Source organism: Taeniopygia guttata, chromosome 1A (assembly GCF_048771995.1).
Source record: "Taeniopygia guttata chromosome 1A, bTaeGut7.mat, whole genome shotgun sequence".
Classification (NCBI taxonomy): Eukaryota; Metazoa; Chordata; class Aves; order Passeriformes; family Estrildidae; genus Taeniopygia; species Taeniopygia guttata.
The window spans coordinates 51,866,786-51,884,002 of record NC_133025.1 but is presented as its reverse complement, the minus strand read 5'-3'; the positions used below and the strand labels follow the sequence as shown (position 1 = coordinate 51,884,002).

At 42.5% G+C, this 17,217-nt stretch overlaps 2 protein-coding genes across 3 annotated transcripts in view; one reads left to right on the top strand and one right to left on the bottom strand.

The window, feature by feature from the left end:
• Window positions 1-1,300: 1,300 nt before the first annotated feature.
• On the top strand, window positions 1,301-11,549 carry FBXO7 (F-box protein 7). Its single transcript, XM_030263120.4, has 9 exons — window positions 1,301-1,618; window positions 2,917-3,211; window positions 4,160-4,387; window positions 5,685-5,826; window positions 6,273-6,356; window positions 7,453-7,545; window positions 8,479-8,655; window positions 9,312-9,349; window positions 9,711-11,549. The coding sequence occupies exons 1-9, from the start codon at window positions 1,497-1,499 to the stop codon at window positions 10,113-10,115; spliced, it is 1,584 nt and encodes a 527-aa protein (XP_030118980.2). The 5' UTR covers window positions 1,301-1,496; the 3' UTR covers window positions 10,116-11,549.
• The window catches only part of SYN3 (synapsin III), a 191,048-nt gene continuing 184,334 nt past the window's right edge, over window positions 10,504-17,217 (bottom strand). The window contains exon 14 of one of the 2 annotated variants that reach the window (XM_030263118.4): window positions 10,504-16,494. In XM_030263118.4, coding sequence (XP_030118978.4) covers window positions 16,362-16,494 — 133 coding nt within the window. In that variant the 3' untranslated portion in view covers window positions 10,504-16,361. The remainder of the gene's footprint in view (window positions 16,495-17,217) is intronic. The other variant, XM_030263117.4, reaches the window with a different exon arrangement.

The following is a 17,217-nucleotide window of genomic DNA, read 5'->3' as shown; positions in this document are numbered from 1 at the left end:
TCCAGTACAAGCCTCTCCTTTCCACTGAGGAATTTATTGACATGTTGAAACGAGAGGATGGCTGCCCTTCAGCTTGAGATCTCTCTGACAGCCAACTCTAAAAGGAATTGGATGAGATTGATTGGATGGCCATGTTCAGATGCATTAAGGAGAGCTCACCTGCAGCCCAGAATAGTTTTTTGAAGTTTCAAGTCTCCTTTTTCCTGTTGGGCCCCTAGGTACTGAAAGAAGACAGCAGGGCTGTTCCTACAGGGTTAAGCAATGTGAATAGGGCCCTAATAAGCAGTTGTACTTGATGGTAGGTGTGTAAGCCAGGTCATGTGATTTCACTTATTATTTTAGTATTATAATCCTAGAAAGTACCCCAGTTTTCTTGAGTTATTCTTTGTATGGAGACAAGTGATGCAAGCCAAGTTTTACTGCTAGAAAGAAAACCAAGATGATCTGAGAATATGCCTTGCTCTAAGTTACCTCTGAATTTACTGCCTTTGAATTAAAAAAAGTGAAAAATCAAAAAAAAATTTGCTTTTTATATTATTCACCCAGTCAACACTATACCCCTGCCAAGTATGCATTTCCAGGTAAAAGATGTGAGGAAGACTTTTTTTCCAAGTATGACAAGTGAAGGGGAACTAAAGCCAGTAAATTCAGTTTATACCACTTCATACTTTTGTCGAGATTATTTGCTCATAGGTGTTGCAGCACTACCTCTGAGGTGACAACTGAGCAGTGCGGTGTAGAAAAACCGGGTTCCTTCATAAAACTAAATACTCTCGGGGGCAGAACCCTCCTTAAGCTTTCCCCTTTGTACACTTCCACCCTCGCCCACAGTTTAACACCCAGACGGGCTCTCCCTTGTAGTTTTCGCTGCAGAACATCACCTGGCCCGATGTTACGCTGAGGAAGAGGAGGGCAGCGGCCCAACCACCCTCGCCAGGCGGCATCAGGCAGTCCGGGCGCAGGAACTGGTCCTGTCAGCGGCTCAGACACGGCAGGGTGAGGATGAGGGGGAACGGAGCCGTGGCTGAGGGAGAACGGAGCCGTGGCTCAGACACGGCAGGGTGAGGCTGAAGAGGGACGGAGCCGTGGCTCATCCATGGCAGAGCGAGAGGCTGAAGAGGAACGGAGACGTGGTCGAGGGAGAACGGAGCCGTGGCTGAGGGGGAACGGAGCCGCCGCGAGGCTCCCGCACCGCCGCTGGGGACGCGCGCGGGGCGGCCCCTCCCGCGCGCAGCCGAGCGCCCAATCATCAATCGCGGCCGGGCCACGGGGCGGCACGCAGAGTCAGCGATCGGGGGCGTGCCGCCAGCCCCGGAGGCGGGGCCGGGGCCGGGCTGAGGCGGATCCGCGACAACCAAAACAACGGCCCGGCCCGGCAGCCCTTGCGGCCGCGCTCCGTCGCCACCTTCCCCCGCCGCCGTTGCCCGGCGGGACCCGCTCGGGGCGTGAGGCGGGCGCGGAGGCCGCCCCGCTCGCCCGGTCCCGCCGCCGCCGCCATGAAGCTCCGCGTACGGCTGCAGAAGCGAACGGCGGCCCTGGAGGTGCAGGGGGCGGAGCCAACGCTGGGGGAGCTGCGCGCGCAGCTGCGCGCGGCCCTGCTGCCGGCCTGGGGGTACAGGTAGCGAGCGGAGCGAACCATCGCGAGGGGTGTCGGGGGGGTGGGAGGGGAGGGGGGGGGTGGAGGCGATGCTGCCCGTGCGCGGCCCGGGCCGGCGGGGCCGTACCACGCGCTGCGGGGGGAGCGATCTGCCCCAGGGCGCGGGGCGCGGTGCTGCCCCCTGCGGGGCGGGCGCGGCGCTGCTCCCCGGCGCATCCCGGGGACGGACGGCCCGGCCCGGCTCGGACCGGACACGGTGCCGGCGGCCCGGGCTCCTGCAGGGCCGGGAACGCGGGCTGCTTCCCGGCCGGGCACTGCGCAGCGGGCAGGCTCTGCTTCGGCAGGGCTCGCTTGCGAACTGCGCGTTGCAGCGCGCTCAGAGCTGACCGAGATTTCTGCGCGGCGCTGAAGTTACAAAATGCTGTAGGGTCTCAGTTTTACACTTCTCTCAGGCTTCCTGGGGAATCTCGGTTTAAGTTTCATGAACATTTTATCTGTGAAGGACTCATTGCATCCTCCGTAGGAAAATGAGTCGCCTGTAAAAGGGGAGTGCTTTCTGATGCTGGCTGAAGGGTTTGTGTCACAAACCTTTAATTATGTCCGACGTGCTGGTGTTACACTGGTGATTCACACAGCAGTGTGGGCAGGAATCTGAAGTTACTGCTTGTCATGCCGCAGTGGGTGTATTTTGTAGCTGCTGTTGGGTAGCTGCTTCCCTCCTAACCAGTTTCATTTCTGTAATTTTTTTTTTTCCTGAAGCATCTTATTACCCTCATTTGCAGCTAGCATTCTAAAGCACACCTGCTGATCACTGAAATTAATGTTTCGCTTGATGGGAAAGCAAGTTGGTTGAGTCTTCAACACTATTTGTTTTTGAATAATCCGAGGCTGTAGTTTATTCAGATCTCGTTTTCCTAACTGTGATACCTTTTAATTTGAAGGGCACTTGTTTGCTTTCCTTCATAACTGTTTTATAAGCAATATGTGTAAATAAAGTTTTATTTACCAAGCAGCTGCAGCAGCTTAAAATGTACTTGTCGAGAAACATGGGGGAAATAATATAATCTTTTTTCCCCTCACTATAAGATATGAGTGATTAATAATGGATTAAGCCCTGTGTCACGATTATTGTAATATGCAGTATGCATTTCTAATTGTAGAATCATGGAATCATTAAGGTTGGACAAGATCACTGAGTCCCATCTTTGACCAACCACCATGAAGCCAACTAAACCATAGCACAAATTGCCATGTTCAGTGTGTGGCTATCCAGGTGCAGCCAACCATGTTTCCTTACTGTTTTTAAAATCATTTTGCAGTTCTGATACCGCGTTTTCAGTAACATTGAACAGAAAAGATGCTCTCACAGAGGATCAGAAGACCTTAGCGTCATATGGGATTGTTTCTGGTGATTTGATATGCTTACTACTAGAAGAGCCAGATGCACAACCCAGCCTACCTCCTCCTCCTGCTACTCCTGCCCCACTTCAGAATGGTCATGAGCCGACCACCTTGACCCCCAGCAACAGTCAGGCCAACAGTCCAAGAGAAGGGCAGGATGAGCAATCTAACAATGAGAAGGCTCAGGTGGAAGTTCAAGAGAGTGATGAGAGGGTAAGTACATGAGAATTCTCCTGTACAGCACAAAGAAAAAAGGAATGTGTCCTGTTGTGTCAGTTGCTGTACTATATAGGACTGAATTTCTTGGGAATATTTGGCTCCATATACTTGTCTGATACATTCTCAGTTTTTTAATGGAAATTTGTCTCTGTTCATTTTATATTACTGTGGCACAGAAGAGCGCCCAAAATGTTTCAGGTTTACAGGCGTATGTATTTTTGCTGGAACATTCACTTAAGGAAGTAAGGATTATGTTTCTTGCCTGCCTCAGTGCTGTCTTCTTGAGGGACTGATTTTAGATTGGGGTGGATGCAACAGGCACTGTTGAAGACAGGCTGTAATTTTTTCCCACTTTCCTGACCCTTACATTAGGTAAATCTACTTACAGTTTTCATTCTACTTTTTTTAAAATAATGTGTCTGTGTGCAGTTTTGTCATTTAAATGATAACATGCCATGATTGAGAAGAAAGGCAGCTACAATGAAGCCACATCCTCCTCGAGTAGCAGAAGGTGCACTCTATTGATTGATTTTTTTTTTCCCGTGTTGTTTAGGCCTGTTGTGTTTATTGGCAGCCCAAATTGCATTTTGGTTACTTGCCATGCACATTGGCTAAGTTCAAATAAATGGTGATAGTGTAGTGATTAAATTATTCCTATGTATGTTGCAAAAATTCTCATGAAGGTTTAATACATTATGATCACTTTGTCTTCAGTTAGTATATGCAATAAAATGACAGACCATTTAATGAAGGGTTTGCATTACACAGATTAAAACCCACAAAGGCTACGTATGTAATCCCAGTCTCCATGTGGAATGCTAGAAAATGGAGGTATCCATGCAACTTGTATGGGAAATCAGGCTGGAATAAGCAGCTGTATAATGTTGGTGTATATAGAGGTGTAATATTCTGAACAAATATATGCTTTGCTTTCCCCTGAAGGCAGGATCCAGCCTAGAATTTCCTTCTGGATTAGTCCCAGAAGATGCTGACCTGGAAGAAGGTACAGGTTCCTATCCCTCTGAACCCATGCTGTGCAGTGAAGCTGCTGATGGTGAAACACCCCATTCCTTAGAGATGCTCTACCTTTCTGCTGAGTGTACCAGTGCCACTGATGCCTTGATCGTTCTGGTTCATCTTCTCATGATGGAGACAGGCTATGTACCTCAGGTAGGTAGGTGCAGCACCAAACAGAAGTTTCTGGGTCAGTGTGGGGAAGCTGTGGAATATACAAGTTACATCTGAGGATCCTTCTGCCTTTCTATATGTCAGTTGGCTGTAGGGGCTGCTGAAGGATCAGCTTTTCAAAATTCCCTGACCAGAAAGTCTTCAGACTAAAGACTGGAGCAGCTTTTAGGTGTGGAAGAAGAGGCCTGTCCTTGTGTTTCTGTTGGTCCTCAGCCTCACTGGGACCCAGCTGAACCTCCTGCTTCTGCCTTTTACTATAGAGCATGTGAAGATGTGCTTAGATTGTAGCACTTCCCCAAAATACTACCTTGATTGTCAGTGTCATCTCAATGATACCCTGTCAGATGGTACATAATGAGGTCTAGGTCTGCCAAAAAAGTGTCTCTAATTCCATATTCAACTAAGTGTCAAGTTTGGCTTTGGTTTTACTAATCTGTAGAGGTATCATACTCAAGCACTTATGGCAGTACATCTGTACAATGTATGGATTCACTTTTCCCCTTTGTTTGCATTTTATGTCTACTAATATGTGTCTGAACATGGAGAAAAAGACTTGATCTCAGGCAGGTGTTTAAATTCTCATCTTTTTTCTTGCAGTGAGGCTGACTAAGCACATATGGGTGTCCGGTGGACCAATACCAATTTAATAAATCTGCTAAGTTCATTGCATCCCCATAATTTGAATACTGTGTAAAGAATACATTTACTACTGGGAATTAAGTTTGTTTATAGCAGTGAGCAGGCTTGGAGGTAGGGAAGATGAAAGCTGTGCAGATTTAAGAGGAAGGAAAGAACCTATTTGTGCTTATATTGCATCCCACTCTGGTAATCCATCTGAGCTATTTCAAAATGAAATTGAAAGCAAACCTGTTAGTTGAGTCAGGTTTTCTAATTAACTTCAAACTATTATTCTTAAAGCTCTGTCAGATACTGTAAGTTCACACAAGAGGTGCAATAGGTTTTTTTTGAGCAGCAAATTAATTATGTGCAGGAGTTGTCAGAATGCTGGAATGGATGACAGAATGAAGTATGTGTCTCAAAGAAACAGGTGTGAATGCTCACTGAATGTTCCTATCAGGACAAAAATTCACTTAGATTTGCTGTTAGTTTTGGGGAAAATGTAAATAATCATACATATTCATAATCAGTGTGTCATTTGGACTGATCTAAGAGTTGAATTGCAAGCATCATTCTCCCATTTCCTAACTTCTAATAATTTCCTCACTCCTCAGCATTGGTACATTGCAAAAGTATGACAGTTATCTCTTTACATTTCTAGGGGATAGAAGCCAAGGCAGTCTTCATGCCAGAGAAATGGAGAGGGAATGGTGTTTATAAGCTACAGTACACACATCCCCTTTGTGGAGAAGGTTCTGCTGGTTTGACTTGTGTGCCTCTGGGAGATCTTATTGCTATTAATGGTAAGTCAGTCAAGTCTTCATCCTGGATGCACATCCTAAGTATCACCATTGTTTAGGAGGAGAAAACTTAAGCGTGCTTTTGTGTGCTTTGAGTTGCACCTTTATTACTTGGGTTGCTGAGGTGCAGAAGATGCCTCTTCCTGGTGCTCTTTTCCAGTCTCTGCATTAACTGTTTCTTTCTCTCTTGTTGTTAGAGATTAATCCTTAGGGGTTTCAGCTGGCCTTTTCATTGCAATATTATAGAAATATGTTGTCTCATTTCATATGAACTTTGATTCCCATCATTGCCAGACATGAAGGAAGTAGATTTGCTTCAGCTACAATGTTTTGGCTTTTTTTAATGTGTTTTATAACTTCCAGACTACGTATTGCTTCAGTAACGAAGAGGTCTTTGTTGTCTCTCTGTGTTTTAAATTTTGAAATATGTTTCTTTCTTTTATTTGTAGCAACATTAAAAATCAATGAAGAGATTAGAAGTGTTAAGAGAATCCAGCTGTTGCCATCATCCTTTGTTTGCTTTCAAGACCCAGGTATGCCTGAGCTGTGATCTCATAGTAGTAAACTGAAAAGTAAAGAAGGGACACAGTGGGTAAGAATATGCTTTAGTAGAGCACCAAATAGATACAGAATAGCAAAAAAGAATAAAAGTGTGGTTACCATTTAGGTTAGTCATAAGTTCATGGTTAAAAGGATTTCAGAGTGTAGCCATTTACTCACACTTTATTATTAGAATAAATTGTATTTCTTGGATTAACAATGTAAGGAAAGAACCTTGCAGACCTCAGTTTATCCTTTGGCCTATAGGCCTGTTTTTTATGAGGTCCTAGGCATGTGTGTGAATCTCTGGGACAGTGCTGGGTGATATCACTTTTCTGCCTGGCAGCTCAGGGCTTGAGGCTGGTGGTACTTACACTCTTGTTGTGGTACTGTAGTTGTTAAATTTTTTTTTGTCAGAAAATATGTGCTGACCACATAGGTTGCTCCAGAGTGCCAAAATTAGAGTGAAAACTAAGTTGAGGGAGGACAGAAGGGCAGGCCCATGTGGATCCTTGTGCGGACAGACCTGACCATCCTTATACTCTCTGGAGGATATGAGTTGCTTTACTGGCAGTCCAGGCTGACTCAATTTCCTATGTTCTGTGTGGTCTCCTATGTAGAAGTCTAATTGAAAAGTTGTAGAAGAACTAGCTGAGTGCTGAGATGTGTCCAGTATAAAACTAAAATCTTATTGCTCCTCTTTCTCCAGAGAACAGAATGGAAGAATACTTCTGTCAGAGAAATGAAGGTTGCAGGCTCTTAGAACATAGATCTCTGTTAGGCAGGAGCTTTGAAATTTGACAGAGGAAGCTCTGGCAGCTTGAGAGTCAGTTTGTTTCCAGAGAACTCAAGTCTTTCCACTGACTGTGCCTTCTAAGGCTGAAGGGAGAGCTTAGCCCAATCATTGAACTGGTTTCTAGTTTTTCAATGACTGACTTGTTGCAGGATAGTTACACTCTAGCTGCAGAGCTGCTCCTATCAAGATCACAAGCAGATTAAAGTTGTGCTAATAAGAAAACTGTAATTCTTATATAATTGTTGCATTATAGCCTCTTGAAGTTAAGCTTTTTCCCCTCTCTTCTTTGATAGAGAAGGTTGCAGGTGTTTACAAAGACCTTCAGAAGTTGTCCCGTCTCTTTAAAGACCAGCTGGTTTACTCTCTTCTGGCTGCTGCCCGACAAGGTGAGAGAAAATATTTACAATTAGAGATGGTACTTAATTTTTGAGGATGAAAGGAAGAGAGTCAATGTAAAGCCTTGATGGAAGAGTGTTAGAAACTGGTGTTCAGTGATAGACATATAAACAGGAAGCATAAAGTAAAATATGCAGGTAAAGAAATTGTATTAATCTTTGTAACTCAGAAAATGTTACTATAATTCTGGTTTTAATTTTTGATTCCTCTAGTCTCACTTCAGAGATGGAAATGGAGTGGCTGTTTTCCATGCATAATGATGAGGAAATCCTACCACAACAAATTTGTAGCAGTAGTTCTGTAGTTCTGACCTATTTCTTTGTCAAAACAGAAAAAATTATTTAGCATCATGTTTGGAAGTCTGACCTCAGGAATGATCTTTTTAGGAACTGGTCACTGAAGGCTTGGAAAGGATGGTAGGAAGTAACCCAGACTGGTGTTTGTGAAGCAGTAGGAAACCAGGCTTTCTCTGCATACTTAGTGCCATACTTTGTGTTCTGAAGAGAATGGAATTCCCTCTAGACTTCAGCGCATGAAGATTTTATGTGAAGCATGTGCTCTATATTTGTGGTTTTTGCAGGGTCATGAAATTGAGCGGGTCTTTTTTTTCTTTACTTATTCCTTAGCTCTGTAGCCTATAAGCATAATTTGGTGTGGAATGTTTCTTAGGTGTAGTGCTCAGTATAAAGCGTCATTTGCCCTATTTTGTGCACCTCTTAAGTGTAGTTAGAGTTGCAAGAGATCTGTTTTGCAAAGAGTCACATCACAGTAGTTGCTCAGAAAAGTGGTGTAAGTCAGGCACCAAAGGGAGAGGATGTAAGGGAAAGATTATCTTTCTTTTAGGGTCATTGGAGATAGAAACACTACCTAAGTGATGTTGAGTTTACGGTCTTCTGTGTGAACTTTCTTTCTTCTTTCTTTAGCTTTGAACTTGCCAGATGTGTTTGGATTACTGGTCCTTCCACTTGAGCTCAAGCTTCGGATTTTCAGACTTCTGGATGTCCGTTCCCTCATCTCTCTCTCCGCTGTTTGCCGTGATCTCTACACAGCTTCCAATGACCAGCTTCTCTGGAGGTTTATGTATCTGCGGGATTTCCGAGGTAATGTTAGGCACATCTTTTTCTAATTACATTCTCATGTTAATAAGGGGTTAGTTCTGACAGGTTTTTATAAGAGGCTCCTCAGGCAACCAATAATGATATTGAAACACTGTGAGTAAATGCAGTTGTTTGTGATACTAATCAGTACAGTTGGTTAGGTGGATGCAGAGTTTCTGCCAAGGAAAATGGTTGACACTCTTCTGAGCCATTACTGGTGCTCCACTTGGTTCATTCCATTGTGTAGTGTAGGCTTTCCTTGTTTTCATCTGTGTCCTTTGCTACCTTGGTGTATTGGCTATTGCAGATATTAGGAACTGGAGGGAAGATACATTCCTGCTTCGATTTCTCACAAGTGAGTTAAGAAACAAAGGTAATTAAGGGAAGTGCTGTCAGAAGGCAAAGGCAGAGATGATGTTTCTGCGATTTTTCTATTTAATAACATTTGGAGATGATGCTTTACATGGAATGGATGTGCAAGTAGATTACCTATCAAATGAACCTGGAGCTGTATATTTTCTAAGCTACATTATCTTTAGAAAAAGATGTATTGAGCAAAAGTGTTTTTCATATCTTGATTATCTTTGAGTTGTGACAAACTGCAGATATCTGTGGCACAAGATCTGTTGCTTTTCTTAATGCTTTGCTTCTCTTTATAGATCCGATTGCAAGGCCTCGGGACACAGACTGGAAAGAAGTAGGTGGCTTTTTAATATAATCTCTCGGAGATCAATCTTAGCTTGAGAATTAAGTATAGACTGCGGGAGGCAGTAACTTTGAGTTAAAGTTTAGCTTAAAAGTGTGGTGTAGTGTGTATGCATATTGGTCAGACTAGCAGAAAGGAACATCAAAAAGTTAGTGGTGCATGCTCTGTGGGTTTTAGTGATCTTCCAAGGGTGCTGCGCCTGGTCTTTGGTGGGCAGGGGAATTGCTGCTCTGAGTTTTCAGACTGGTGAGGAGCACTTTTTTGAGAAGTGCTGTAAAACTGAATGCAGTTGCTGAAGCTGGAACACTTAAGAGAGCTTTAAATGCTTTTTTTTTTTTTTTTCTGTCTGCAGCTATACAAGAAAAAGTTGAAACAGAAGAAAGAAGCCCTGAGATGGAGGCACATGATGCTTCTGCCTCCTATACCTCATCCAATTCCCTTTCATCCCAACCCATTCTATCCTAATCCCTTTCCACCCAACCCATTCCCATCAAATCCAATCTATCCCCCAATGATCATTGGGGGAGAATATGATGAGAGACCAACACTTCCATATGTTGGAGACCCAATTAACTCACTCATTCCTGGCCAGGGAGAAGCACCAGGTCAGTTTCCTCCATTCAGACCACATTTTGACCCAATTGGCTCCCTGCCTGGAGCAAACCCTATGCTTCCAGGACGAGTTGGTTCCAGTGACAGGTTTCCACCTCGACCCAGCCGGGGCCGCCCCATGGACATTCGCCGTGCATTCATTTAGTAGGTGCTTTTTCCTGTAGGGAGTTTTGTAGTCGCTGAGCTTGCTTTCTAACTGCAGGAGATTGCAAATCCCAGGCACTAACATCTGCCTTCAGATAGTGTCAAGCACATGCGTCAATGGTGATGTTCCACCCGCAGAGGCTGGGTTTGTTTTGTGTTCTGGTAGTGCTGTATCACCTGGCACTTAAGGTCTGTTCCTCAAAGAGCTGCAACTTAGAGCAGTTTGTTCTGCTGCTCCCCCTCCTTGCCCTTAATCGTCTGTGAAGTGCTACTTAGAGACAAGAGTAACAGTCAAATCCTTACTGCATCAGATAAAGAGCACTTTAAATACAAACCCTCTACTTGTCTGTCTTATTTGAAGAGTTTTACTGCATTGCCAGGATGAAAGGTTTTGTTTAAAATCTACCCAGCTAATTAATAATCTTTATTAACAAAAAAGTTACCGCATAGAACAGGATACTGCCGCAGTAATGGTGGATGTGTGTTCATGGAAATTTTTAAAGGTGTTGTTTCCTTTTTCCTTTAATATTTTATTAGGTAAAAAGCATTTTTGTATTGTTACTTAATGCACAAAGAATACAGCAAAGGGATTTTCTTTACAATGGAAATATTAGAACACAAATTAATTCATTTTACAAACAATTGAATAAAGTCATGCCACAGTGCAACTCAGAAGTCTAAGCAAAAGCAGAGCAATTTTACAGAGAGTCGGCAGCAAAAGTTTTGACTTTGTCCTTGACTTTACAAATAAGGGTCTATAGTAAGTGACTGCATTTATTGTGTTTGAGCTAAAAGCAGTGAGAAAATACATCTCTTCTCCCTATCTGACATACTTAAAGAATTAAATAGGCTGACCTGGTTACAGTGGGAATGGGATCACTACAACATGAGAAGCAGAATGAATTCTGACTTCAGTAAATTCCATTTAGTTCCATTAGTTAAGTATCAGATGGTATCTTGCCAAAAAGAAATGTATTGTAACATGTTATGAGCACCTTTCAAGTGTTGTCTTATTAACTAATGAGCAGCTAACAAAACCAAGTTAAAGTTTCTTATGTTAAAAGTTTTCTGATGAGACCTGCAAATTGATGCTGGAGCTCAATTAAAGGAAGACTGGAATGACTAGACTTTGCTAGAACTTTTAATTTCTTATGTATTTTTTAAGATTATGGATCTCAGTGTTTCTATAAATGTGAATGGTACTAATGATTTTTGTGACAACTGATATTATTTTCTAAAACTTTTTTAAAATTCCAGTTGTGGAAATGGAATGACATTTCCTATTAAATGCAAGCTATTTAATCAGTAATACGTGTGTGCTTTCAGGTGAGATTTCAGTGGTTTGTCTTATTTTGTATAAAAACAATTGACTTTAGTAGGGTCAGGGAGTTTTGCCAGTGGAAGTAAAATATAATACTTTATTTTGCTGTCAAAAGATGTATTGCTTCTTTCTTCCTTTTCTTCTTCACAGAGATAGTTTTCTTTCACTACCAAGATTAGCCTTAATTTTTAACATTTGCCTTCAGTGGTTGAATTGCCTTGTTCCAAAAGCATTTTCACCAGTGAAATGTATAGTCAGATCTCTTAGTTTGCAGCAATTCTTAATGTTTCACTGACTATAAAAAGGAAAAAGGTAAATCTACACTGTATTGGTCTTGCATCATTTCGTCCTTGTGATGAGTGCTTCAGGAATGCATAAATAATACTCAGATAAGATTACAGAGCTTTAACTGATAAAGTAATTAATAACTTACCTTTTTCTTTTTTTTCCAAGCTATTTCTGGGAACAGTGATCACATAATGCATGTGAGAAGTCAATTTTGTGGTGCTTACATTGCCAATGCCTTGATGACAGTCACATGGTTTGCCCTGCTGGCAAGCCATTTGCTGCTCTTTAATTGGGCCCTCTTTGCTGTGAAGACAACCATGAAGTCATACTTCTGCCAGGCTGATGCCAGAGGTTCAATTTATCCTAGATTTTGTCATTGAAATGTTTGTTTTTGAAGTAATGAACTCAGCCCTTTTATACATACACCACTAAATGACCTGAAGATATTCCTTCCCTTTTTTTGTTGTCCCTTACATTGTAGTAAAGGTCTTGTGAACCGAAGATTAGGAAACCTGACTTAGCTGGAACTGTAAAGTTCCTTAAAGAGGAGTTCCTGTTATTCATAAAACAGGGTATAAGTGAGTATCTCAGGACCAACAGCATAAAATTAGAAGACAAAATAGAGGAAATACTTGAAAACGAGCTGCTTACTTTTTTTATTTGTGAGCTCCTAAGTCAAGTGTGCGTATCATTGCTGTTGTTGCAAGTGATAAAATGGAAATCACAAAAGATGAAATGCCTTAAGATGAGCATTCCTTACCTGTACTATCTAGAACTGTAAAGGTTGTTACTGAGTCACTTGGAAATAAGGAACTATTATCCTTGGCTTTTCTGTGTATTATTTTACCTAATTCATGAAATTTTAAGCCAACCAGATGAAGCAACTGAGCCGTACGCAAGGTGTAAGGTCTTGCGTACCTGCTTATGATGAGTGGAAGACTGTAAAATACTACTGCATTTACAAGTGGTATTTTGTAAGCAGGACTGCTGTTCTGCTGGACCTTAGCTTGCCTGGGGATGTGTGTTCATTCCCTTGAAATACCACACCTAGCTATGACAATAAAGTCAAGGTTTTCTTCAGTTTGTAGCTGAACAGCAAAATGTAAACTTTCCAGGTGGTGGATATGGTTGGGTATCATAGCTATGTCCCAGCTACTTCTTGGGCTGGATCCAAACACACAAACCTACTCATGTTTCCTGGCTTCCATGTGGTGAAACTTAAAGCAAAGGACAAAAGATGTTACTGCTCTCTACAACTTCCTGAAGGGACGTTGTAGACAGGTGGGGGTTGGTCTCTTCCACCGGGCAGCAACTGACAGAACAAGAGGACAGTCTCAAACTACATCAGGGAAGGTATAGGTTGGATATTAGGAAAATATTTTTCACCAAAAAGATAAAGTACTGGAATTGTCTTCCCAGGGAGGTGGTAGAATCACCATCTCTGGATGTGTTTAAAAAAAGACTGGACATGGCACTTGGTGCTATAGTCTAATTGAGGTGGTTGGACTTGATGATCTTAGAGGTCTCTTCCAACCTCATTATTCTGTGAAAAGAAGCTTTGACCGGTGCTCAGTGTTCACATCTGTGTGAGAAAAATCGCAGGGTGTGCAGTGGGGCTTGCATGCCTTGTGATTTAAATGTGGCTTCTTTTTACCAGCTTTTCTGTTGTTTTCTTACTGCCCCTGCTGTTGTATTTAGATACCTAAATGCCTCTTGGGTGTACTTTAGTTTCCCATTCATATAAAAGAAGAATGCCCCTTGTATTCCCTTTTCTAGAGTTGTAAGGATTTTGGAGCAGAAAGCCAGCATCAAAAGTGATAACTTGAAGGGGTGATGCATCTGTGACTCTTCTGCTAGCCACATCTAGTATGTGAGCATCCTAACTGTAGACTGGAAGTGTTCTGTTGGGACAGTTACAGGACACAACAGATTTTCATCATTCTAATTTAGAAATCAACTAAATGTTTTAAAGCACTTCTGTGAATAAAACTGAAGGTGCTTTTTCAGGAATCATAGACTAACTAAGCTGAGAGTGCCTGTTGTTTGGACTCGATGTTGCAACTTGAAGCTAGGTGGTGAGATGCAATTCTGTTTGCTTGTCCCATGAGAGGTGACAGCTGGGAGCTATAGGCAAATGAAGAGATTGAGTCACTGCTGGGTATGAAAGCTGACAGTGCTGTTCCTGTGGTCTGTCAGAAGACAGTCCTGCTGTGTTCAAATGCAGCCTCAGCAAATGACCCAGCTGTTGCACTTTCAGTGATGAGCTGCTGTTGATTTATGGGGCCATGTTGTACTAGTCACCATTCCTTTTTTTGTATATGTTCTATTGGTGAGGGAATCATGGAGTTTCAGGGGATAAAAAAAATTGAGGATTCTTGCAGTAAACTTTAATTTCTGTCTCTGCATCTCTGGTGTCCATTCAGAAGGGAAAGGCATAAACCATGCTGAGGGAAGTGTTACAGAAGGAAATCCTCTTCTCCATATAGTGAAGCCTGTTAATCTGCTTCTCTTGCCAGTGGGACATTGCTTGCTCAAGGCCATTTCTCACTCTTTTATTGCTCCTAGAGACAAAACAGCAGGGACTGTTTTGTTGGTTTTTTTTTTTCCTCAGATGATGACATATATTTATGATGCTACATGGTAAACTGCTTATCAAACCCTGAAGGACAGCAAAGAGCTGAGGAAAGCAAAACAAAGCAGGAGACAAACTGTCAGAGAATCAGGTGGTTCTGTAATACTGAACTTGAGGTATAAATCATTGATGCAGATGAGTCTCTTGAGGGACTTCCAATCTGGAAAAGCTATGCTGTTACTTGCTATTATGAGTGCAAAGGCCTGCTCAGGGGTAGGTCATACAAGGTCCAGATGACTTCACTGGATTTAGATGTTCATTACAGGTGCTATGCAGGAAGGATTTCCTCGTTTGGCTTTATTCCCACCAGTGAATCATAAGATCCAAGATGGCTAATACAGCTGTTGCTTTTGCTGCTTTAGGGCTCTCCTTATTTAAGTGACAGCAAATATCTGGGCCTTTGGCTCAAATATTTTTCTGACTTACTGACTTGCCTGGGCATTCCTAAGTATCAGCATGGTGAAGTTGCCAAGGGAAGCATAAAGCCAAGTCTGGCTTCAAAGCTGCATCTTGAGGTGGCAGGATGAGGACTGGCACCTACATTAGGTGTGTTCTAAACAGACCTCCCAGGGTGCAAGGGGTAGACTTTCAGCTGGTATGAATAGCTATAAATACATGGATTTACCTAGGGTGAGATTTTTCAGTCATGAACACAGCTTGTGTGAGGTTTGTCATGTCCCAGTTCCAGTATATATGCACAGACACAGCTTCTTTCAGTATTGCAGGAATAGAGGAAAAGCACACCAGCAATGATCCATCTCTGTCTTCTCTGGAAGAATAATTCTTGGGAATGGTCAGGGAGAACTAATACTGATTGTTACTGCTTGGGACAATCCCATACATGCCCTCCTGTGGCTTGGTGTCTCAGGAAGGACCCAGGTCATCTTATTTGTGAAGTATAATTTTCCAGTTCTGTTACAAATTTGTCACCTTGCATTCATTTTGCATTCACCCCAGCAAAGTCAGTGGGAATTCAAGGCAGGAGACAGGATTTCACTCCATCTCTCTGTCCGTTCAGTATTATGGAACACTCAGCACACAACTATGTGCACTTCATCAGATCTGCTATTAATTAAGCATGCTCCTGAGGGACATACACAGCCAGATGTGACCAAGTCACCAAAGTGCTTGGAGTTTAGCTGGGTTTTGTCTGGAATTTGTGTGAACTGTGAGTGTGAACTCTGGTGTTTTCAGGGGCAGGGGAAGAAATTTTTTTGTGTGGAAGACCCATTTCTTAGGTTATTTTTGAACTAAGACTACAGGGTTAGAACATGACATTTTTCTCTCAGACCTTGGGAATGACACGCTGGGGACATAAACGCAAGGCATGAAACAGAGATGTTTTATCTGCTATGAGCAGAGTGATCTGGAACAAAGCAGCAGACATCTGTCTGACCTGCTTTTGTGATCTTTGGTGCTTAGTGATGCCTGGTACCATATTTATCTTGAACGTAGTTTTGCTCTGAAAAGTGACCTTTTATGAAGTTGCTATGATGAAATTCCACAGTTCACTGGATGCTTAAGCATGCTTACTTTGTCAGTCAATGGATACTTATTCTTGACTCTTTGCACACATGCCTTTGCATGTGTGTTTCTGAAAGAAGCCTATTTTTTTTTAGCTTGATCTTAACAAAAATTCAGTAATTGGAAATTAACGAGTGTATCAACTATATACAAATTAAAATAAAACCTAGTTTGCGCTGTCATAACTGTGTTGACTCCACAGGGGTTAGCAAGAGTAAAATTTGCTTTACAACTCAGTAATTTGAACAGATATGATTCTGATTATGTACAAAATCCAATGAAATAGGGATACTTTTATACAGTCACTTTTCAGACCGTTATTTGAATATTTTCTCTGTATTAAAACAACTGTAGTTTTCTAAATTCTCTTTACCCAGGTGTTAGTTTTAAATCGCTGGGTTCACTGAAGGTGTTCCAGGATGACATAAGGTATGACATAATGTAGAATGAGGGCTGAAAAAAGCACAGATCCAGCAGGACTGTTAATCAGAAAACAGGCTAGCAAATGATTTCCTCAGGTTGCGGATGGTCTCAGCTTTTGCTTCATCTTCAGTGGCATTTCCTCGCTGAGATGACTCAGATATGCTGAAGCTGTTTGTCAGGGACTGCGATTTGCTGGAAGGGAAAAAAAAAAAAAGAATTCAGTCTCAACAGGAGAAGGTGGGAATTCAAATCTGGTTACTCATGCTTTGTGTTTCATCACACAGACAAATGCAAGGATAAAGGATAGGTTGACATGGAAAATAACCATGTGCTAAGACATCCAGAAGTGGGGGAGGTGGGACAGAATGAGGCATGGGCAAGTGGCTCAGTCCAAACTGGTAAGTGTTGATGAAAACATCTGACTAGAAGTATGCAGTTGCCATTTGGTGAGGCTGTTGTGAGAAACCCAGAAGTAATTTCACTACTAATACAGAAGAAGAGATTAATATTAGGGGTCACCTATCTTTTATCAGCCTTACCAGGAATGATGGGCTTGGCCTTTCAGCTGTGAGAGCCCCAGAAGCTGGTTGGTTAGTATACAGATCTCCTGCAATGTGTACTGTTTCCCGCCCTCCCCATCCTGTCTGCTCTGACTGTCAACTCTGTAATGCAGGTCTTTGGGTTGACCACACTGCTCCTGCTGACTGTGTAACTGCTAGTGGTCAAGTTCAGATCAGGATGTGCTTTTGAAGTAAATGTCCCAATTTTCCCTACTACCATGCTTAGTTTCTTCTGATCAGTAATAGATATCCAGCACAAAACCAGACTGGAAAAAATATCTGAAATATGTATAGTGTGGTGACTGCAGCCTTAGGACCAACACTTTGATCCTTAAGAACACCTCTTAGTTTGCCT